The sequence below is a fragment of the Barbus barbus genome, assembly GCF_936440315.1.
Source record: "Barbus barbus genome assembly, chromosome: 26".
Lineage (NCBI taxonomy): Eukaryota > Metazoa > Chordata > Actinopteri > Cypriniformes > Cyprinidae > Barbus > Barbus barbus.
Window position 1 is genome coordinate 21,437,315 of NC_136754.1, and position 21,069 is coordinate 21,458,383.

Sequence of the window (21,069 nt, forward strand, 5' to 3'; positions counted from 1 at the left end):
ATGCATGATACATACAGCAGGAAAAGAAGTAATTACTGAATGATTCCTATGTGAGTTTAAGATTCCTATGTTGAATTACCTTCCTGAGTTTTTCAGAAACGTCCTCTTTGTATTCTTTAAAAGTCACCGTGAGCTTCTCTGCATTTCGAAGTGCTTGGTTTCTCTGCTGCTCCGCACTTAGAAAGAAACATTTTCCCAGAATTTAAGTTGTGGGCTTTCAGGAATTACAAAAAGACTTATAGTAAATTTGAGATAATTGATTACTGTTTCCAGGATGAATTAGTCTAAAGTTTTCATCAGCTAACTAATCTCGTACCGTTTTCCCAGACGTGTTCTTTCAGCTAACTCAGCTTTAATAACTCTCAGCTCATCTCTGAGCTTCTCCACCAGCCGGTTACTCTGCATCACTGTCTGTTCACTTTCTTCCAACTTCTGCTCTGCAGCCCTGAAGAGACAAGAACATGCCGTTACAGATATCTGTGAAAAAAATATCTGAATGTTTTCAAGGAGGATGTAAGTTGTAGAGAAGATGAACCTACTCTAAAGCTTTGGTTTGGGTTTCCAGTTCTGCCACAAGACCCAAAATCTGCTCCTTCATGTGAGACACACTGGAGGTCCTGGCTCCCAAAGTGGATCCCAACAGACGGACCTATACAAACAAACATCAGTTAACAATATAACCAGAGAGGACTTTGTTGTGTCACCAGAGGCTTGAGTTTTGACATAAAGAGAACAATAACATGCATTTTCAATTTTCATTTATTGGCAACTTTAAGGTGTCAAACTGTTTTTTGGCAACTGTTAAGGTGCCAAAACATGTTGCTAAGCTGTTTGTATGGTGTTCAAAATTAAAAACAAAATAAAATAAAAAAAATTTGTTAAAAACTAACTAGTTCTTAAGACACAGTCTTCACTAGAGATGCACCGATCCTGAATTTCTCTGCTGATACCGATAGCTGATTATTCAGAAAGATATCGGCCGATACCGATAGTTATGTGCGAGTTAAAAAATTGACGTGTCGCATTTGTGCCAGTGCATGGTCTGCGCTGCTCCAAAACATCTGCTCTGCTCCATGCATAAAGTATGCGCTGCAGAGCCACCGCACAGTGCAGCAGGAGTAAGATTTCTGATCACATGAAGAGAGTGAGAGAGGCGCTTTAAATGCGTGCTCTTTGGGAGTAGAGCCTGGTTTATATTCGCCACGTCAGCACGAGCGGCAAAAATGACGCGAATACTGAGGAAACAATGGCGGACGGAATGGAGGATTTGGTTCTCAACTGAAAGTAAAATAAAAGACTGCTTCTTAAACCAGAGAAGGTGAACATGTTGGTTTTGTCTTTTCTGTTTATCTCACGTTACGCTATGGAGGCTTTCTTTAAATGTTCTTTATTTATTTGATTCCTCAGTGTTTGCTAAACGTTCTGGTGTAGCCTATGCCATGCCTTGTCTTATTCGTTTATGTTAATTACATTATATAAGTTAGTTTGTAGCATACTGTTTTATTGTTGTTGTGCTTTTCAATCAAGAATAACAATGAATCCATATTTCAATCATTTGTTTTAGTTTTAAACAGTGAATAGATGTAAGCAAAACAGATAATTATCTTTTCTTGTAAAAAGTGACGGTCATGAATTTGAATTTGAAAGTGAAAGCGTCCGAAGCCCGGTTTATAGCACAGCAAAAGAGAAACTCCCGTTCACAAAATTAAAATCACAAATAATACTGATGAAAAAGAACCGGTTGAATGTTAACCACTTTTGTTACCAAAAACTTTAACTTTCCTTTTTTTCATATACCTTAATGACAGATTTATTTAAACAGCCTACATATATATTTATAAGTAAAAAAAGCTCCTCTTCAGTGTTGTTTTATAGCTAACTAATGAACTGTGAACAGCTATAGCCGATAGTGAAATAAATTGCTTTCATCAGCCGATACCGATTGTTGGCCGATACATCGGTGCATCTCTAGTCTTCACATAGTGGCTGTGTTTATGCAACTGGCCCCAGGTGAGTCATCTGAATCATTTAATCATCAGCAAATCATTCAGACCCATTTTATGAAATAGATCAATGATTTGTTAAAAAGATCATCAACACAAAAGAAAGATTTGTTCATGAATCAGACTTCACCACTTTTCTCATGAATGTGCCAAGGACTGCTTGGATGGATTGTTTAGATTTTTTAGTAAACAACGATTTAAACTTAGGCCTGTTTCCAACACAGAATTACCAAATGGCTTCAGAAGACTTTGAATATAGAGAACAAATTGTGTGCATTACTTCTATAATAATTTTAATTTGAAGCTTCACAGAACCAGTCCTCATTCGCTTTCATTATAAGGAACATTGGCCAGGATATTCTCCTTTTGTGTCGTTCAAATCGTTCAAAAGTTTGGGGTCAGTAAGAAACGCTCCAAGAATTTGGGGTCAGGAAGATAATACTTTAATTCAGCAAAGACAGATTATATTTTTTTTAAATGACAGTACACACATTTATAGTAGGGATGCACGATATGAAAAAGTTTAACCGATAACCGATAATTAAGTCCTTCTCATTGCCGATATATTATAATTTTCATATAATCTGCAGTTTGTGCACCCAGGAGAATACAAAATCTAAGATTCACTGATTAAACTGATATTTTAGTAGCTCTGGCCTAACTATAGCAAACATCAGTCCTGACTCTTCAAATGTTTTTTATTTTTTGTGTAAGGCACCACAATACTTTGTAACAGAAATGGTTTAAAAGAATTATGACAGAACTATGGTTTATCTGCAATTAACAACTCAACATCAAATTTATATTCAAATATTTCATGCATAAAGAAATGCATCTATTCAACATTTTTAGTGCACGAGCATAAGAAAGTTATATAGTCTTTAAGCAGTGTTGGGAGTAAGGCGTTATAAAAGTAATGCATTACAGTAACGTATTACTTTTTGCTGCAACGCAGTAGTGTAAGGCATTACCAATCAATTTCCAGTAATATTTTACTCGGTACATGTTCAGTAACGCTTGCATTACAACACACTTTTAGCCCCCAATTATTATTATTTTAAATTTAATTTAAAGTCAGGCTCCTACTTTTTTTATGTCCCTAGGGCCGGGCTTCTGGCCAATTTTAACGTCATAGTTCAGATGCGGGCCGGGGTGGGCCTCGGGCCTGTTTTAGGCTTCTCCTTATCTTTATATTTTAGACATCCATCAATTATTGATGAAAAAAATTGCCACGCTGGTGGAAACAACATGAGTCCGTGCCGCGACTGTCAAGAGCGACTCAACGGTGTTTAGTGTCCCGCAGCAGCAGCGAGCCGTCAGCACAGATGAAGAGTTCTGCTTCAAATACACACAATAAAGAAAAAGCCCCAGCAAAAGTAATTACCATGAATGTGTCCACGGGAAATAGTAAGGATTCACCATCTCCTGGTTAGACGCGCCTTTAGAGAGAAGTGAATCTTTACGGATAACGATTTATTAAATAGTTTTTGTTTTCGTTTTTATTTATTTATTTCGTTAAGTAGAAATTTAAAGCTTTCTTTAGATATATTTATCATGTCTGTAAGGCATGTATTTCGGTTCATTTTTGTGAACGAACGACAGTCGCGCATCACAGATCAGATTTCATTTATCACCTGAGGAGAGAGTCGAGCTGACGGACAAGAGTGAGGTGAAAAAGACAAGACGATGGCAGAAGAGTTTCAAAACCAAATGTAAAAGCGCTTGTTTTAAAAATATTTTTGGATTTTGAAAAGCCTGTTGACCTGCCATTTATCTAAGGTGATATTGGAAGGTCTATTTATTAATTTATTTTTTAAACATTCGTTTCTCATTTAGCCTATTTGGTTCCACAGTATTTGCTGATTTTTATTTTATTTCAACTGTGATATTTTTCCCATTATTTTACATCAAGGTGTATGCAGTCCGTGCCTCAAAACTTTCCATCTCACCAATAAACGTTCTACGTTTTATAATTATTTGTTCCTCAGTCTTTACTGATTTTCAGTTTTGTATAGGCCTACCATGCATATTTAAAATTTGTAAGTTATCTGTTATTTTATATTAGGCATATAGCATGGTGCATTTTTATTCGTTTTGTTAATAAAAGCTAGCTATATGTTCTATGTTGTAATTGATGCCGAATTGCCGTTAATTTAAAAGTGAAAATAAAATACGCACGGTGCTTTTACAAGCTATTTAAGCAAAGGAAAGTGAGAAAACTCAAGCGAACTAAAAACAAACAAGTGCTTGACGCCGAATTGCCACTAATTTAAAAGTGAAAATAAAACGCGCACAGAGCTTACAGGCTATTTAAAACCGAAGGAAAGCGAGGAAAAGAGAGAAGACTCAAACGATGTCCACCCCCCCCCCCCCCCATCCCCCGAGGTGATACCGGTAAGGTGTTGACACACGTCGATTAACCAGTGGGAAAATTTCCTCACTGTCACAACCCTACTTGATGCCTTTTTTCCTCCTTTCGGAATCCTTGCTGAACACGCGCTGGAAATAGCAATGGCATTGTCCTCCTCTGCCACAGAGAAAAACTTCCAGACCGCCGAAGACATGTTCGCAAATGATGACGTAATGAGCACAACATGCTGAGAGTCACTGCAGTTTAAAGCTGCAATCACTTGCACTCGGAAAGAAGATGAATCTCAGATAAATCAGACTGATTGATTGATTTAACAGCAAGCATACTTTATCGGATCTAGTTATCGGATTTAATTTATTCATCGGAGCAATAAAAATTACGTTATTTTCTCTCATATCGGTCGATAATTTATCGGCCCGATAAATATTGTGCATCCCTATTTTATAGTGTTACAAAAGATTTTTATTTTAAATAAATCCTGTATACAAATTATAAGTGTTATATTATATACATACTATACAGAATATAATAATAATTTTAAAAATAAGCAGTGAAATTTTCTCAATATTGATAAGAAATGTTTTTTGAGCATCAAATCAGCCTACTAGAATGATTTCTGAAGGATCATGACACTGTAAATTACACTTGTATTAAAATATATTCATAGAGTGAATTGTAATAATATTTCACAATATTTAAAAAAAAAACTAACCTTCCTCAAATTTTTGAACAGAAGTGTAAAATCTCTTAAATAACTCCCAGTATAATAAACTGACGCCATAACCAGTCGCTTTGTGAGACGCATTACCTTGGACTTTGAGCTGACTAACTCAAGCTGAGCAGCTTCTATGTCACCGATGAGCTGCCTGTTCTCCATCGCCAGAGAAGTGTTTTCCTGCCTGATGGTGTTAAGCTTCCTCCTGAGTACAGACATCTCTGTCTCCATGCCGCTGTCTGACTACAGATGAACACAAAAAACACAGCTCAAATAAGGCAAAAACCTTTCAAATCGGTGGGATTTGCAGGTCTATTTTATAAACATCAAGCATTTAAAAGGCAACAACACTTTAGTTAATTTATCTGCTATATCTTCACAGCATCTTACCCTGCAGTCACATGCACACACCCTCTGCTCAGGGTGTGAATATGCTCCTCTTGGTTGTCCAGGATCAGGATTCTGAAGGTCCTCTAAAGTAAGACGACCTGGGAATCCGTCCACAGCACTTCTGTTATTATCCTCACCAGTGATGTCATTTTCTGATTGACTGAAATTAGTGCCAGAACAACTTTTTTTTAATTGTGAAATGCTAACAATACAAGAAATAGAATCATACTTCGCAGTAGCACTGTATAATATCACAGTAATTATTTACAAAAATTATCAAAATAAGCAAAGGCATTTAAAATTACGTGGGCCAAAGTGCCATTTCTAAGAAAATCTCAGAAGGGGAACAAGAGACACAAAACTGCATCTTGACTCATATCTGAAAGAGCTATCATCAGGTAAAACCCACAATGCATTTCAGCAATCCTCAACAGACTAAATGCCTCACCTCAATTGTTCCCCCAGTGACTGCAGGGTTTTCTCGGTTAATCGCAGCTGATTTCTCAAGGAAGCAACATCCTCTACCAACCCCCTGTTGTCTTTGAACATTGATGATTGTTATGAAGAGCCCTGTGAATAAAGTTAAATGGAGTTGATTAAAAACTAACAATAATCTCGCACTGTAAGTTCTTGCTTTAAACGCTTTCTTATTTTAATTTACAACGTTGTGTATTTATGGTAATGAGTAATCATACCTAACGTTACCTTACACTCAAGTGATGTGGCTTCATTTCATGTATTCAACAGGTTGTCAAGGAACAAACGGCAACTCTTTCACCCTTTTTCAGCTCTCCGCTGTATTTTCGGTGGGTTAATTGACCAGATATTTCTATACTAGTGAATACCTGCTCATCGGCATGCTCAAAACAGCAGTTTTGTGCAGAAAACGCCTTATTTCCACTAGATTTAGCCTAGCATTCACTGCATTGAGATCTAAACAAAACGCGCTGCCGTCGTCGCTTCAGTTGATTGGCTGAGACGAAAAACCAGTGGCGACGTCATGCTGATGTGCTAGGACCGCGAATGATAGTGCGAGCAGAACTTAGTATGCTTTGGATCATTGTTTTTTTTGTTGTTGTTCTCTCTTTGTCTTTGTAATTGTTGTTTTGTTATTGCATAATAATAAAAAACAAAAATGATTGCGCGAGCAGCGCTAAAGTTTCACTGCCACTGTTTTCATAATATTTTTATTAACGTTGTACTGTATGATGTTAACAACAGCTGCTTCGTTTATTTTTAGGTTAAAGTTTGTCAATAGATTTGAAGGGGAAAATCTTTGGCTGTTATAAACAATCTCTGTTCGCTTGTTCAAGTTATTTATTGTAGGAAATAAATTAGCAGGGCCATAAAATGTTGTTAATTGCGTGTTATAAATTAATTTTTTATCTTTGTAATGTATTAATATGCACAGCAGTGTCGAGTAACTAGTTAGATGTAACAGCATTACATAATTTCATGTAAATGTTAATAAATAAATCTGTGTTACTGAGAAAAGGTGTGTAATTAAATTAGTTACTTATCAAGATGTGAATTATTACAAAGGGGCTTACATCTTAATATTCACACACACACATTTAATTGATTTCTTCATGAAATTGCATTGACTGCTCTATGTTTCAGTTCACATAATATTACACGCTTATTTGATAACTGTTTTATTTCCTTATTAGTGTTTTTTTTCTTTAAAGATTAACTATTTTTCCCCAATGCATTGTTAGATGCCAGTGTTTCCTGTCAAAACTATGCAAAGATTTGATTTCAAAAACAGGATCATAGCTATTAAACTTTTTTATTATTTTTCATCTGTAATTAATTTCAGGATGATCTCAAAGAAGTCTGATACTGTGGTGGCTGTGTTTTAAAATTAAATGATTAATCTTAAAGTGACTAAGGATTTTGAAAGTCCGACAGTAATCAGTGTTATTATTATTTTAAGGTTAACATGTTTGAAAAAGATTAACAATTCAAAACCTTCATTAGAAATATAGAAAAGTAATCAAAAAGTGATCAACTATAATTGTTACATTACTTTATTAAAGTAATTTAAATAGTAACTAATTACATTTTAAATAAGGTAACTTAACTTGTAATCTGTCCTGTGTTGTTTTACAGATTGTTATAGATTTATCTGAGCTTCCTGATCTGTACACTTTGGTCAACCTTGAGTTGTTTTTAAATGTGCTTTATAAATAATTAAATGAAATCTGTAACCTATTCCATTTCCAAAGTAACCTTCCCAACACTGAATATGCATAAAGTAAATAAATATGCAAACACATTAGCAAGGCCATAGACATTTCTTAAATTATTTCTGTAATTTTTGGCCAAATAGTATTTTTTTTTTTTAAGTATTAAAAAATGTCTAGTTTCACTGATAAGGTTTTAGATCTTTATTCTTTGGCTAAAGGAGCCTGCTCAAAGCCAGGAAAATACAAAGCAAGCTTTACTAACACTGGTACACCAACTGAATAATGTTTCATACACATAACATAACAAGAGCTTAATATTTATAAGATTATTTTTTGTATCAAAATCAGGAGGTATTAATGTTGAAGTCCAAAATTTGCCTGATACCAATACTACTTCCACCCTCTGCAAGTGGTTAGATAATATTATTGAGAACAGGGCATTCTCAGGTCAAAAAAAAAGAGAATTTCCACCTAAAATTTCATACAACTTTAGAATTTTAGAAATGTATGAAAATACAAAGCTAAGAACTGAAAATCACATTTGGATGTCCAATCAAATCTTAGTTGTAAATTAACCTGAGTGCTTATGTGAATTGACAATTTGTTAGTGTACACTGTTTGAAAGCAATAAATAGCACCACAAAAAGCCTGAGTCAATTGTAACAAAAATATTGCTGCTGTTTTCTGATTGTAACGTGAAGCTGAAGCTGCAAAAAAAAAAAAACTAAGAAACGGAAATACACAGGTCTGTTGAATTAGTTGCATAGTATAACAGAAAGTATACAAATAAGACACTCCCTCAGTCACAAAAATAAAAATTAGACATCCGATTTAGAATAAAAACAAAAAACAGCGCTTAGCCTAAAAATCAAAACCTTTAAAACTTAAATTCCCATGGCAGATATTAACATTTTTTAAGGGGAGGATACAAAGACCTCCTAACGCTACAGCGCTGTCATATGCTTTAAAAAAAAAAAAAAACGAGACAAAATTATAAACAAACAAAAAAACGATTAGCCTTCTGGGAATGTGGAATATCTCAGAAAATATTTTATGTAAATATTAATGCTAATATATTTAAATTTTGTTTTGTGGCAGGAGAAGAATGAACCATTTTCCATTGTTTTTTTAACATTATAATCTCATTTTATAATCAAATTTACAAGGTAGGCTGTTTAAACTGAGATGATGCAATACTGGATGTACTGGATGAGAGCTTATGTGCAATCATTTGAAATGTAAATAAAAGTGCCCTATTGACAATAGCGCTCTCTCCTCTTGGCAATTCGAGCTGAGAAAATGTTTAACTGAATAAGGAAAGAAAAAAAAATCCTCTGTCCAAAAATCCAGCAGCATATATAGTATCTGTTTCTCAACGCCTTAAGGCACCTCCACATTAGAGACAAAAAAGCAAAGACTTGGGTTATTTTCACATAGTAGTGAATTGATTATGTCCTAAACCTGAAACTACAGCCACCTTCAATGTGTAAATCCAGTCCATGTGAAGGCAGTCCGTTTCAATTTCCACAGAGACAAAGTCCCGTCTCTTTATTATTGTCCTGAGGCCCCTCAACTATCTCAGTCAACCACATACATTTGGGCAAAATCACTGCTCTTCTCTCCTTATGGGTTACATATTTATTGTCAAGAAATGAAGTACATTAGACCAATATGAAGCTCAGGAGGCAGTGACACCCTCCCATTCCACCAAGTACTGTACTTTGCCATCGTTAGTGACACGGCGCGCGAGCACGCGGTACTTCTCCCCACAGGCCAGGCGTCCTGCAGCTCCGAAGTAAGTGCTGATGGAACTCTTGAGGTGGTTGAGCTGGGTGTTGGGGTCCTGCATGATGTCCATGCCGCTGTAGAGGCAGGAGGGGAGGGGGCTGGGCTCAGGAACATTGTTGCTGGGTTGCAGCTCTGCGTTGCAGGGTGGCGGAATCTCTGGATTTGGGGGCTGCAGTGCTCGTCGTGGACGTCCCCGGCGTCTCTTAATCGGCAGCTGCGTGACAGTGGGCCATAAGCATCCAGTGCGTGGTCCAATTGGACTGCCCAAACTAGAGATGAACACGGTACACATATTCAGAATCTGCATTTGAACAAATTAAGCATGAAGTTCTGTATCTCTGAGAGGTCAGCATAAATATTAGGTTTATCTGAACCTCGTCCGTAAAAGAGAGTTTTATTGTGCACAAAAAGTAAAAGAAATAAATAAATAAAAATGGTTAAAAATAAAACTTAGAAAGAAATGTATATTAAAGGTGCTGTATGTGAGTTTTTGACTCTACTAAAGCACAAAAATACCATAATATGTTTGCAGATATTTAAGAAACATGCTAAGTTAACATACTTGTTTATCTGAAAAACAATGCTACAGTCAGTTATTCTCCTTTGAAAATATGCGTTCCGGGACGGAATATCTGTCTCTGTTTTAGTCTGTGTAACCCGCCCACTGCCAGTTTACCCAATTGTATTTCGGCACCCTGGGTTGCCAGTTGGCAGAAAACAGAGCGTCGTTCATTTCAGTCATGGAAGCTGCCAAACGAAAGGGGTCAGTTCCTTTTGGTGTCATCAATCCGGCAACCTGCGTGTGCGTCAAGTCTGAGGAGGGGCCGGGTGAAAAAAAACCCTCTCCAATATTTTGAATTTGAACAGTTAACCTGCATACAGCACCTTCAAATTTTTATACATTTCTTGACTTTCAAACTCACAAAATTACTGTAATAGAGCATTTTTAAAAGTGAAAATAAGCATATATTTATCAATTATATAAAGTATGTATAAAATGCATGAATTAAAACAAATAACTAATAAATTAATATACACTACCATTTAAAAGTTTGAGGTCAGTAAAATTGTGTTTTTGAAAGAAGTCTCTTCTGTTCACCAAGAACGCATTTGGTGGGGGGGAAAAAAAAGTAAAAACAGGAATATTGTAAATGAAATATTATAAATTAACATTTTACTACTTTACTAATTGCTATTTTTTATTTTAATATTAAAATGTTAAGTTTTCTATTTTAATATATTTCCTATCTGAATACATTTTAAAATGTAACATTAATGTCTTTAGTTTCACATGATCATTCAGAAATTATAATATGCTGATTTTATGCTTAAATATTTCTTCTTAATATCACTGTTGAAAACAGTTCTTCAGCTTAATATTAAATTATGATTTTTTTCTGTATTTTTTCTTTGATGAATATTAAGTTCAGAAGAACAGCATTTATTTCAAATGGAAATATTTGTAACATTACGAATGTCTTTACTGTAACTTTTGATCAATTTAATGTGTCCGTGATGAGTAAAAGCATTAACATCTTTCTGGCCCTTTTTAAACTTCTAAATTGTATAATCACATACTGAGGATGAACAATTGTCTTGAAAATTCAATCACCTGGACTGCCTTGAGAGGGTGGTTGAGGTAGTTTCACTGGTGCTGGTGGCGGATTCAACATCTGAGGTACTTGATGAAGGCAAAGATTTTTCACTTTTAGCACTAAAAAAAATGCAGTGGGAAAAGGGTGAATTATTATAATTCAACAATTTCTAGAAAGCATTTTGTGTTAATCCCTTTCTCACCTTTTTGAAGCCATCAGGTCCAGTGAGTTGTTGTCTAGAGTTTGAAACTTTCCATCATTCTGCATAAAAAAAAATAAAAAAAAATAAATAAAAAAAAGTTAAAAACTAAACGTTAATGTCCATATTAATTAAACCGTGTCTGCAGGTGATAAACAAAACCATGAAACAAAACCAGCAAATAATGTACAAATTAATCTCACTTCTTTACCTGTGCCAAAAGTTCACTTGATCTTCTCAGTTTGGCCAACGTCTCTAAGGAGTGTGTGTGATGCTTCCTCTTTCCTTTCTTCACTCCATTAGTGACAGTGCTAAAACAATTACAAAATTAAGGCAAATAAAAAACAATTAAACTGTAGTTTAGAGTACAGCATAAGATACGTTCACAACAGTGAAGCCAATAGAATTAAATAAGCGATGACTAACCTGGATGAATGAGGGGGTTTGGTGGACTTCCTGCCTTTGATTTTGATCTCATGGGAGGCTTTCTCCGGCTCTCGACCTGACAGGAGCTCGGAATTCTGGGGGGCTGGTGGGAAGCGAATTCGTAATCCAAACAGATGTTTCTTCTTTTTAATCTCTTTCCCTGACATGAACCTAAAACCCACCAGTGTAAAAAGACAAGATATATTAATTCAGGCTTTACTGTTTTCAGGGTAAAATGCCCATGATGGGCATACAGATAAACTCACATGTTAAGGTTGCTGTTAAGTGCTTCCAGAATGCATTCATATCGTTCTGCTCTTGGGGTATCTGCAAGCTGGAGGTACAAAGTGAAGTGAAGGAACAAAGAAATGAAGGGACATTAACACTAGCTGATTAACTAATGCAATTTCAATGACTAGCCAGAACAATACCTTGCCAAGCTGAAGCCTGTCCCAGTTTTCATTGATGTAAGTCATCAGTTCGAGCTCCGAATCAAAGTATTTCTTTTTATGAATTACACTCAGGTTATAGAGGCTCAGATGTGCAACATCTTCCCTGTGAATGAAGACAACGCATGTGATGGAACAAAAAATTCCTCTGTCAAACTATTTAAAAAAATTAAAAAAAGTTAGGGATGCACAGAAATGTTTGCTGATATCAATAAGAAGATAAATTACTTTCCTGTTACGGTGGATAACTGATATATTGTCTTAAATTAAAATAGGTTATTTGAATTTTTATTAAATTATTTTAAATTCTACAGGTAAATGTATTCAATGATATTCATAATTTTGGTGTTTTGACCAATAATCCAAATAACAAATAATGGCTTATATTAAATTCTATACTATTTACTAAATGCTATAAATAAAAAATGAGGCACTTAAGATCAAATAAATTATTTTAAATGTACTACAAGTAAATTTATCTAAAACAACATTATAATGTGCTATGTAAAAAATAGGAATACATTTAAGAGTGTTATTAAATGACTGGTGTTTTTAAAATACATTTTAACTAAGCATTAGATTAAATTACAAGCTTTACAAGCTAATATTAAATGGAAAAAAGAAGAAATGAGCATCAACAATTAAATAGCCAGTAACGACCAATTAAATAGCCAGTAACGACCAATTGAAAAAAAAAAAAAAAGAAGGGAAAAAAACTCACCATCTCAGAGGCAAACGTTTGAGGTACTCTGGTCCACTATTACAAACAGAACAAATAAATAGATAGAACCTGAGAATAAAGAAGGTAAATGTTAATTAAATGACAAAACTTCAAGCACTGGCTTTCATTTTAATCAAATGATTGGAGAGCAGTACTTCACCTGTCTCCAAAGAGCATGGGCTTCTGAAAACACTGGATGCAGGCTTCATGAAACCACTGTTTACACGTATTACACTGCAACATCTTCAGATACCAGCTGTGGGAGGAAAGGGAGTCATTACAATTCCGCTGGGGCCGTTCTGTACCTACAATCATCTGCAACTTATGATCCAATGCCCGATCTTAGAAGAAGAAATATATCAACCAACACTGCTTTCTGAAACAGGGTCTACGTGTTGCACTTACTCGCCAGGCCCTCCACAGTAGCAGTAGCATTGCTGGATGTTGGTCTTGTGGCCCTGGTCCCACACTAAATCTTCAAGGGCGTATGGCAGAGACTGCTTCATTTCCTGTAGGGCTTTGGCATTTGGCCCTTTCTTCAGTGCACCGCCTCTCTATGATTTCAGAGATACAACCACAACAATTCATGATAGATAAACATGCCTGTAGTATGTATATATCACTCAATTCTAAGGTGGAGTCAGAACTCAGGAGATTTATTCAAATCAGAAACAAATTATCACGATTTCCACTAAAACATTACACAGTGCAACCATTTTCAACACAAAAAGAAATGTTTCTTGAACACCAAAACGTCTTCAAAGAAAATCATGTGACATTGAAGACTGGAGTAATAATTCAGCTTTGCCATCACAAGAATAAATTAAAATAGAAAACAGTTATTTTAAATTGTAATGATATTTCACAATTTTATTCTTTTTTACTGTATTTCCAAAAAAAACAGTCTTGGTGAGGCATAGGAATTAGTTTTTTTCTTAATTCACCCAGCAGTTGCAGCAAAAGGTTAATTTTGTACCTTATAGAGAAGACAACAAGTGTTTTTATATTCTATATATTACACAACTAATCCCACATCCACAATCCTTATGCAAGAATGAATGCTGTGGTCTGCATCAGTTGCAACAATATTTTGAATAAACTTTAAAGAAAATTAGAATCGGCAAAAATGGTAGGTCACACTTGAAATCTGAAAAATCGGCCAAGAAAATTGCAATCGGTGCACCTCTACTCTTCACATGATGAAAAGAGACACCTCTGGCTTTTATGCACTTTAGATATATTCCTTCAATAGGAGTGAACGTGTTATCAACAAACCTTTGTTGTTGTAGCAAACACGCACTGTCTGCATAGCCATTTGTCATCAGAGGCAATGACACTGGAGTCGATTATGGGAGCGTGGCATAGCTGATGGTATCCTAAGGAAGAGATATTGTCAAGGATGAAATGGGGAACTCAATCCCTTATATTGTTGTATGAAGTGACTCAGATTTACAAGTAGGATAGTTACAGTCTACCTTGTCCACATTTGTCACAGATAACCATTTCATTGGGGGGCTCGGAGCTTTCATTCTGGCATATAGAGCAGAGCATTTCCCCTCCACTGTCCCCTGAAAGAAGGAACAAAGAAAATTAAGTGTGCAGATGTACGTGACCGTTTTGTCCTTTACAGCTGGGTCTCATTCACTAATAATTGCATAGATTTCATATTTGTACGCACAGGAGAACTTTTCATAAAAAATAATTCCTCCTACTTCACAAGACATACGCAAATGAATTTGTTCAGAACCTCATTCTAATGTTTTGGAAATTTGGAGCATTCCAAATAAGTGACAGAGGTTAATAAGCATGCCAGAGGTTAGCCATTTGAATAAAATGTGCCCTAACCATCTCCATATAAGGGCTTTACGCACCTTTCTTTTATAGCCTTTAGTCACTTTAGCACCCTCTAAAGAAGCAACACCCTTGAGCAATCGCAAGTGTGCTTTCCTAAAAAGCAAGTTCAAACACAAACATTTTTTATACACATTCACATTACAGACCTCTCATTAGGCAGCTGTACATACATCTGCTTTGTTATTTAGAGAAACCTTGATGCTCGAGCTATTACATGTTTTCTTATCCTTTCATTTTATATGAAAAAATATACATTTCTTCTTAACTGAAGATAATCACACCCCGGAGTATGTACTTTTTGCATGCATGGTTTTAGTTGCTCCTACATTTTTTTAAACATTTAGAATATATTTTTGTACAAAAGTTTTAGGTGACTCATTTTTTGTTTCTGAAAACATTCATATGCAACTTGTGCACACGCATACTTAGTGAATGAGACCCAGTGACTACATTTATGAGAGGTGGACAGCGCCTAAAGGTGACTAAAGGGGGTTATTCCAGAATATTTCTGAACTACTAATGGAAATTGTTCAAACCACTTTAGATCACAAACGGAGGAATGGTATGCCATAGTTGCCAGCTGAAACTGATGGTGACCACCAACGTGAAATACTTCACTGCAACTGCCACTTGAAACAAATAAGAACTGAAGATAAAACTATGAGAAAATTATTTTATGCCTAAGCATTAACGCCTTTGTTGAATTGTTACCAAGAGATGCACCGACAGATGCCATAGGTACCTTCCCTATTCTTGTCTCCTGGCTCGATGTGGGACTTACGGTTTGTGTAAGCCTGGAGACTCTGAGGTCTGTCAACTGTCAGGGACAAATTAAGAGATAACTCAGGCTGAATGAAGGAGATAAGGAAGAGAAACCAAAAGGCGGCAAACAGCAAAACCACAAGTCAGACAGGATGAAAGCAGCAGCATAATAGAAGAACTAACCAATCTTCTGTTAAAATGAGCAGAAGGAATGTAGAAGTGTTATTTTATAGCAAAAGAAAACTAGTATTACAATCAGCCAGTGGATGGTGCACATAAATCTATGTCAGGATGTTCAAAAAAACCCAACTCAAAACCCATCAAGACACAAAAGACTAGTAACAGGGCATCTGATTTTTTTTAATCAGAAAGAATATAAAAGATTGTATTTACCTGTCTGAATGTCCTTCCACAGAACCCAGGATTTAGATTGATCTTCAAAAATCACAAAGCAGCGATGCTTATGTTTATCTATCTGTGGAAAGCATAAATCAAAAGATGTTCTGATTAATCTAGATAGACACATTCTTTCTGGTTAAAGCAGGGCTCGCAAAATTTCAAAATCACTGGTAGCCCTTTGGGTAGGTACTCTTCAGATTTTGGTAGCCCGAAAATTAATTTAACTAGCCCAAATAAAAAAAAAGATGTCAATTGAAAACATTTTCAATACACAATTATCAACAAATATAAATGAAATAATTTTATTTCACTATTTACAGGGCATCTGCAGAATTTTTAAAAATCAATTTAAGTCAATTTATGAACCTTTTTAAGAGCTGCAGAAGTAAAATTAACACTGTGTGAGTGGGGTTGGACAATGTCTATGGTAACATTTTAAGCCATAAAATTACATGATTTACAGTTTAGATACAAGTTTTCACACAAAAAAATCTAATAAAATGGCATTTCAGCTTTTAAATCATTTTTATGAAAAGTGACAAGTCAAACATTTTATTATATTAATTTAAGACAAATATTACTGTCTTAATTGTTTAGATTTTTAGAAGGCACATTAACTTTCATATTTACAACACTATGTTTGCTGCGTAAAAATATGGGTCGATATTCGCATTGATCTGAACATAGGCACACTGGAAATGCAAATTCACTCTCTGCCACGAGGTGGCGATTCAGGAGCAAATATAGCGGCTTCTCCGGTAACTGCTGTACACAAAGCAGCACAGCGCTCTTCTTTTTTCTTTTAGTGCCTCACTCATTTACGCTGCTTTATCAGGCATTTTATAGGCAAGATGAAAGGAAAATGCCAACTACACGTTTCTGAGGACAGACTGTTCCCTTCAGACACACATTCACATAAAGACATCTGCGCCGTGTTTTGACTTTGAAATGTGCATTGCTCAAATTTATTCAATGATTGATGTTTAAAGGTGCTGTATGTAGGATTTTGACTCTACTAAAACATAAAAATACCATAATATGTTTGCAGATATTTAAGAAACATGCTAAGTTAACATACTTCAACAATGCTACAGTCAGTTATTCTCCTTCGAAAATGTGCATTCTGGCCCGGAATGTCTCTGTTTGTTATGGTTTGTGAAACCCGCCCACTGCCAGTTTACCCAATTGTATTTCAGCACCCCGGGTTGCCAGTTGGCTGAAAACACAGCGTATTTAATTTCATTCATCATCGCTCATTTCTGTTGTTAATCTGGCAACCTGCGTGTGCATCAAGTCTGAGGAGGAGGGGCCGGGTGAATTTGGACAGCAATACCTAGTTCAACCGCTGGGTGTCAATCCTTCATACAGCACCTTTAATCCAGCTTTCCGTCTCCAACTGTAAGACCTCTTGAAATTGTAATTAAGGCTTTTCTTATACCATTTAACATATTTAATGGCCTTCAATTTTATACAAGTAAGTTAAGAGTTTTTAAGGACCCACGGCAGCCCTGTATTTATAGCCCGTTTGCAGGGCAGTGATAGCCTACATTTTGGTAGCCCAACTGGAAAACGCAATAGCCACTGGACATCGGGCTAGCGATTTTGCGAGCTGTTATAGTATGATTAAAGGGTGTATTAATGTCCGCCCACTACAAGGCAAATCACAACATTTACAAAGCTTGATTTGACTCAAAAAAGTATTTGAATATCAGACAAAAAGATAGAGGTCCAAGGCTGTGCTTAATGGCTTTAGTGAAGAATAAAACTACAATCTTAAAAAGCACTGCTAATAATAAAATTAAAAACAACAGATATAAAACTATTAATTTAAGATGTTTATTTTATATGTAGCAATGTATTTTATGTTTATTGCAGAATATGCATATGTGACAAATATTTACTTTAAAAGAGCAGGGAAATTGACAGCGCTTCATGGGAGTGGGTGGGCGCTACAGAGCTCTTTTGGTGCAATTAATTGTTTGGTGAATCTCTTATTGGGGAGTTATTTTGTAGAATCATGGGTAATGTAGTTTTCTCTTAGAAGTAAGCTGGTGTTTTCAATAAAAGCATATGCCATTGATTAACAACCACATAGCTCACAGTAAGTCTGTATTTAACAGTTTATCATTATTGTTTAAAATTGATTTCCCTATGTAGACATTAAATGGGATGTTTACTTCTAGAACCCATGTAATGCACTCCTTAACTCAGTAGAGTAAATGATTCTTCTGATCAGTCATATATTTTTGTATAATGACCACTAATCTGTATGAATGACTGTTGCCCCAGGCAGCCAATTCTTTTCATGTAGTACACTCAAAACAACATGATCTCCATTTATTTGTGTTTTATATCTTGAAATAATTATCATCTGACTGTACAAGATCTCGTACACACCTTGGAGATAGTCCCCAGGTAAAAGAGGCCATCTGACCATCGGGCCAGGACGTCCTGCCCTTCTTCAAACTTGCTGGCGAGTTTGGCCGTGTCAGTCAGCCCATCTTTCAGGGGAAATTGTGACAAGGGCAGCGGTGACTTGTGTTGGCGATTTGGAGTTGACTTTTGATGGGCGGCCAGGTTATCTGCACTTGCTGAGTCTCTGTCAAATGAGCAAAACACCTCATGAAAAACATGAACCACACTTTTGCTTAACACTAACGCAAAAAAAGCAAATTGGACATGCTCAAATAAACAAAAAAGCTGAAAATGTTGTCTCAAAGTACCCTAGAGCTGGTTTTAAAGGTATTTCACATGTAAAAGCAGAGTAGGATCTTTTATAGGAATGAGTGCACTTTGTATTGGCTGGTCAGTGAACAGAATGACAGAGAAAGCAAAAAGCCTCTTTTGTTAGCAGCATAGCTGGAGAGAGCTAACAGGATTTCTCATTCAAAACAATGAGACTTCAAAAAAAGCGCCTCCCGTTCAAAAGCTTAAAGAGTTTGTTTCATTGGAATCAGAAAACGTATGCTTGAACCCAGTAATTTTTACCTGCTGGTAAGAGAGAGATGAAAGCCCCCCGCACACCCCCTTGTTTTATTGTAACAGATTGAATTCTGTCTGGATCTGTCTTACCTCATTCGGCCACTTTCCCGGGTTACAATGCCTCACAAACTCGAAGAACTACACCATAAACGGTCAGCCGGCGCTCCGCTGTAAATCGAGATGGTGCTGCTTTGGGGAGACGAATCTAAGAATGAAGTGTTTTACACTGTGGTACACGGCTGGTTTGGCTCACTCGCTCTCGCCATTTTGGTTTCCCGCTGAGCGGCGAGTGCATTGTGGGACGCGCTCGCGCTCCGCACGGACTCACTTTCCCTCACAAATTTGAAAAAGCGTTAGTGGGAGGATGTTTACCTCCCTCTCACCGTCACATAACTCTGCGCTTCGTTGTCCCATTACACTTCCGCCTCAATATTTTAACTTTATATTGACATTTAGATGATCAGAATGTTTTATTTGTGTCAATGACAAATAAGTATGTCCGCGAATATAAAAAATGCATCTTTTAAAAATATAATTTAAAACACACGTGATCTTTATAATTATTATTGTTAGTTTCATGCAGTTAAAAAACTTTATTAAAACGCTTTATTAAATGGTCAAAATTTTGATTAAATAGATGCAAATGTAAAGTGGGGTAACCATCAAGTCAAAAGTACTAAAAAATTGACGCATAAACTTAACCATTATTTTACATTTCTTAAAAGATTTCATAAGTATATTTTACAAAGTAGTGATTCATGATTAAACTGTTTTTATATTTAAAAATATACAATATATCATGAATGTAAAGCCCTGTGTCTTAAAAATTTCAAATGGCTAATATGCAATATAACATAAGGCCACCAGCTTTTCCTGAAAAACATATATAATCTGCTTACTTTCAAAAGTATTACAGCGTTGTGGCTGTAATTTTATTTTAGACCTTTAAAGCCTGAACTCATACATATATCACTATATTATTGTGTTCTGCCAAGCTGAATGTATCATTATGTACCTCTACGTTGGCCTCACCAATGAAGCCGAGCCTCGCCAGGAATACAAATGGTGCATTGTACTAACCATCATGCTAGCCTTTGATGAAAGTTACTAATGTAGTCTTTACATTGGGCAGCACTGAAAACTTTTGAAAGTAGATAAATAATAAGGCTAGCTTGTTTCTACATGCCTCTAAAATAATTTTAAATAAGTTAAGAAATAAAAGTGTTAAATATGTCTTTATTTTTCAATGTAAATATTATTTGATATTTTTTTTTCACTTATATGTATTTATTTACAGTGTGAAAATTATTTAATAATTTATTGATCAATTACTTTATTTTTAAACATGTTATAAAACATCAATTTCGTAAACAATTTTAAAGATGTGTATTAACTTGTCGATTTAATAGGCCTAAGTGATTTATTATCTACATTTTTATGTTTGAATTATTATAATGATTCCTTTATTTTATTTTTAAGTGTCACCATAGTCCCCCGTATATTAAAGGCCATTTATAGGAATGGAACCACACTTTGCCCTTTCAAATCCAGCATTGATTAAGCCTTGAGAAATATTTATTTAGAGATCATTGCACAATCTGTATGTTCCTTTAAATATAATACTTGTAGCCTTAGTATCATTCTATTATAGTTTTTATTCATATTTTAAATTAGTTTTTATTTTAGATTTTCCATTTTCATTGTAGTTTTAGTTAGGCCTACATTTTTAGTAATTTTGTTGTGTTTTTTTGTTATTTGTATGACTTTTTTCAGTTACTTTAGTACAAAAATGAACTAATTGAAAATTGTTGCCTTGACAACTTATATTTTTGACCACAAAATATTTTATTAAACATGTATTTTTATGGTTTCAGCGTTAACTATAATAACTCTGATATACATGCTTGAATTAATCTTGCATAATAAAACACATATCAGTTCAAAACACTTTCAAGATAACTTTTAACTCTAGCCACTGGGTAAAAATAAAATTTAAATAGCTTAAAAATGCTTCCATAAAAGCAAAAGACTCTTTCAATAGATATCATAAAATTAAGATCTAGATTTCCTTTAAGAAAATAACGTTAAGCCTATACAGTAATAATATACAGACAGCGCGCAAAGACATTAAATGTGCATGTTTATGTGCTGCAACTTGCGTTTTGAGCATGTTTATGGTTAGGTGTTCATACCTCAGAACATGTGTTATGTGTATGTTGTTCAATA

The 21,069-nt window shown here is 35.3% G+C and overlaps 2 protein-coding genes across 6 annotated transcripts in view; both read right to left on the reverse strand.

Annotated features, from left to right (window-relative positions):
• LOC306845851 (cytoskeletal protein Sojo-like) overlaps positions 1-6,451 on the reverse strand; it is a 34,449-nt gene extending 27,998 nt beyond the window's left edge. Inside the window, exons 1-7 of one of the 2 annotated variants that reach the window (XM_079378837.1) lie at positions 6,175-6,451; positions 5,928-6,049; positions 5,480-5,639; positions 5,183-5,332; positions 540-649; positions 317-445; positions 80-176 (exon numbers count right to left, since the gene is read on the reverse strand). In XM_079378837.1, the coding sequence (XP_079234963.1) occupies positions 80-176; positions 317-445; positions 540-649; positions 5,183-5,332; positions 5,480-5,639; positions 5,928-6,028 (747 nt within the window). In that variant the 5' untranslated portion in view covers positions 6,029-6,049; positions 6,175-6,451. The remainder of the gene's footprint in view (positions 1-79; positions 177-316; positions 446-539; positions 650-5,182; positions 5,333-5,479; positions 5,640-5,927; positions 6,050-6,174) is intronic. The other variant, XM_079378838.1, reaches the window with a different exon arrangement.
• Positions 6,452-7,848: 1,397 nt separating this feature from the next.
• LOC306845730 (metal-response element-binding transcription factor 2-like) lies at positions 7,849-19,169 on the reverse strand. 4 transcript variants are annotated; one of them, XM_079378694.1, is made up of 16 exons: positions 18,934-19,169; positions 18,259-18,460; positions 15,856-15,937; positions 14,322-14,414; positions 14,122-14,222; positions 13,252-13,400; positions 13,007-13,102; positions 12,847-12,915; positions 12,108-12,231; positions 11,943-12,010; positions 11,677-11,847; positions 11,462-11,561; positions 11,254-11,312; positions 11,069-11,170; positions 10,498-10,547; positions 7,861-9,725 (listed from the first exon to the last, which is right to left on the reverse strand). In XM_079378694.1, the coding sequence occupies exons 1-16, from the start codon at positions 18,936-18,938 to the stop codon at positions 9,313-9,315; spliced, it is 1,884 nt and encodes a 627-aa protein (XP_079234820.1). In that variant the 5' UTR covers positions 18,939-19,169; the 3' UTR covers positions 7,861-9,312. The 4 variants fall into 4 exon arrangements, with proteins under 4 accessions (XP_079234823.1, XP_079234820.1, XP_079234821.1 ...); XM_079378695.1 differs by lacking the exon at positions 10,498-10,547 and adding an exon at positions 15,443-15,517; XM_079378696.1 differs by lacking the exon at positions 10,498-10,547 and adding an exon at positions 15,482-15,517 and having other exon boundaries at positions 18,934-19,144.
• Positions 19,170-21,069: the final 1,900 nt, after the last annotated feature.

What these genes read in the sequence shown, in the direction of transcription:
- LOC306845730 (XM_079378694.1), bottom strand. An exon ending in AAACGTTTGCCTCTGAGATG is followed by an intron (nt 12,232 to 12,846) that starts GTGAGTTTTTTT and finishes CTTCATTCACAG; the next exon opens with GGAAGATGTTGCACATCTGA. An exon ending in AAACCCCCTCATTCATCCAG is followed by an intron (nt 11,562 to 11,676) that starts GTTAGTCATCGC and finishes TAATTGTTTTAG; the next exon opens with CACTGTCACTAATGGAGTGA.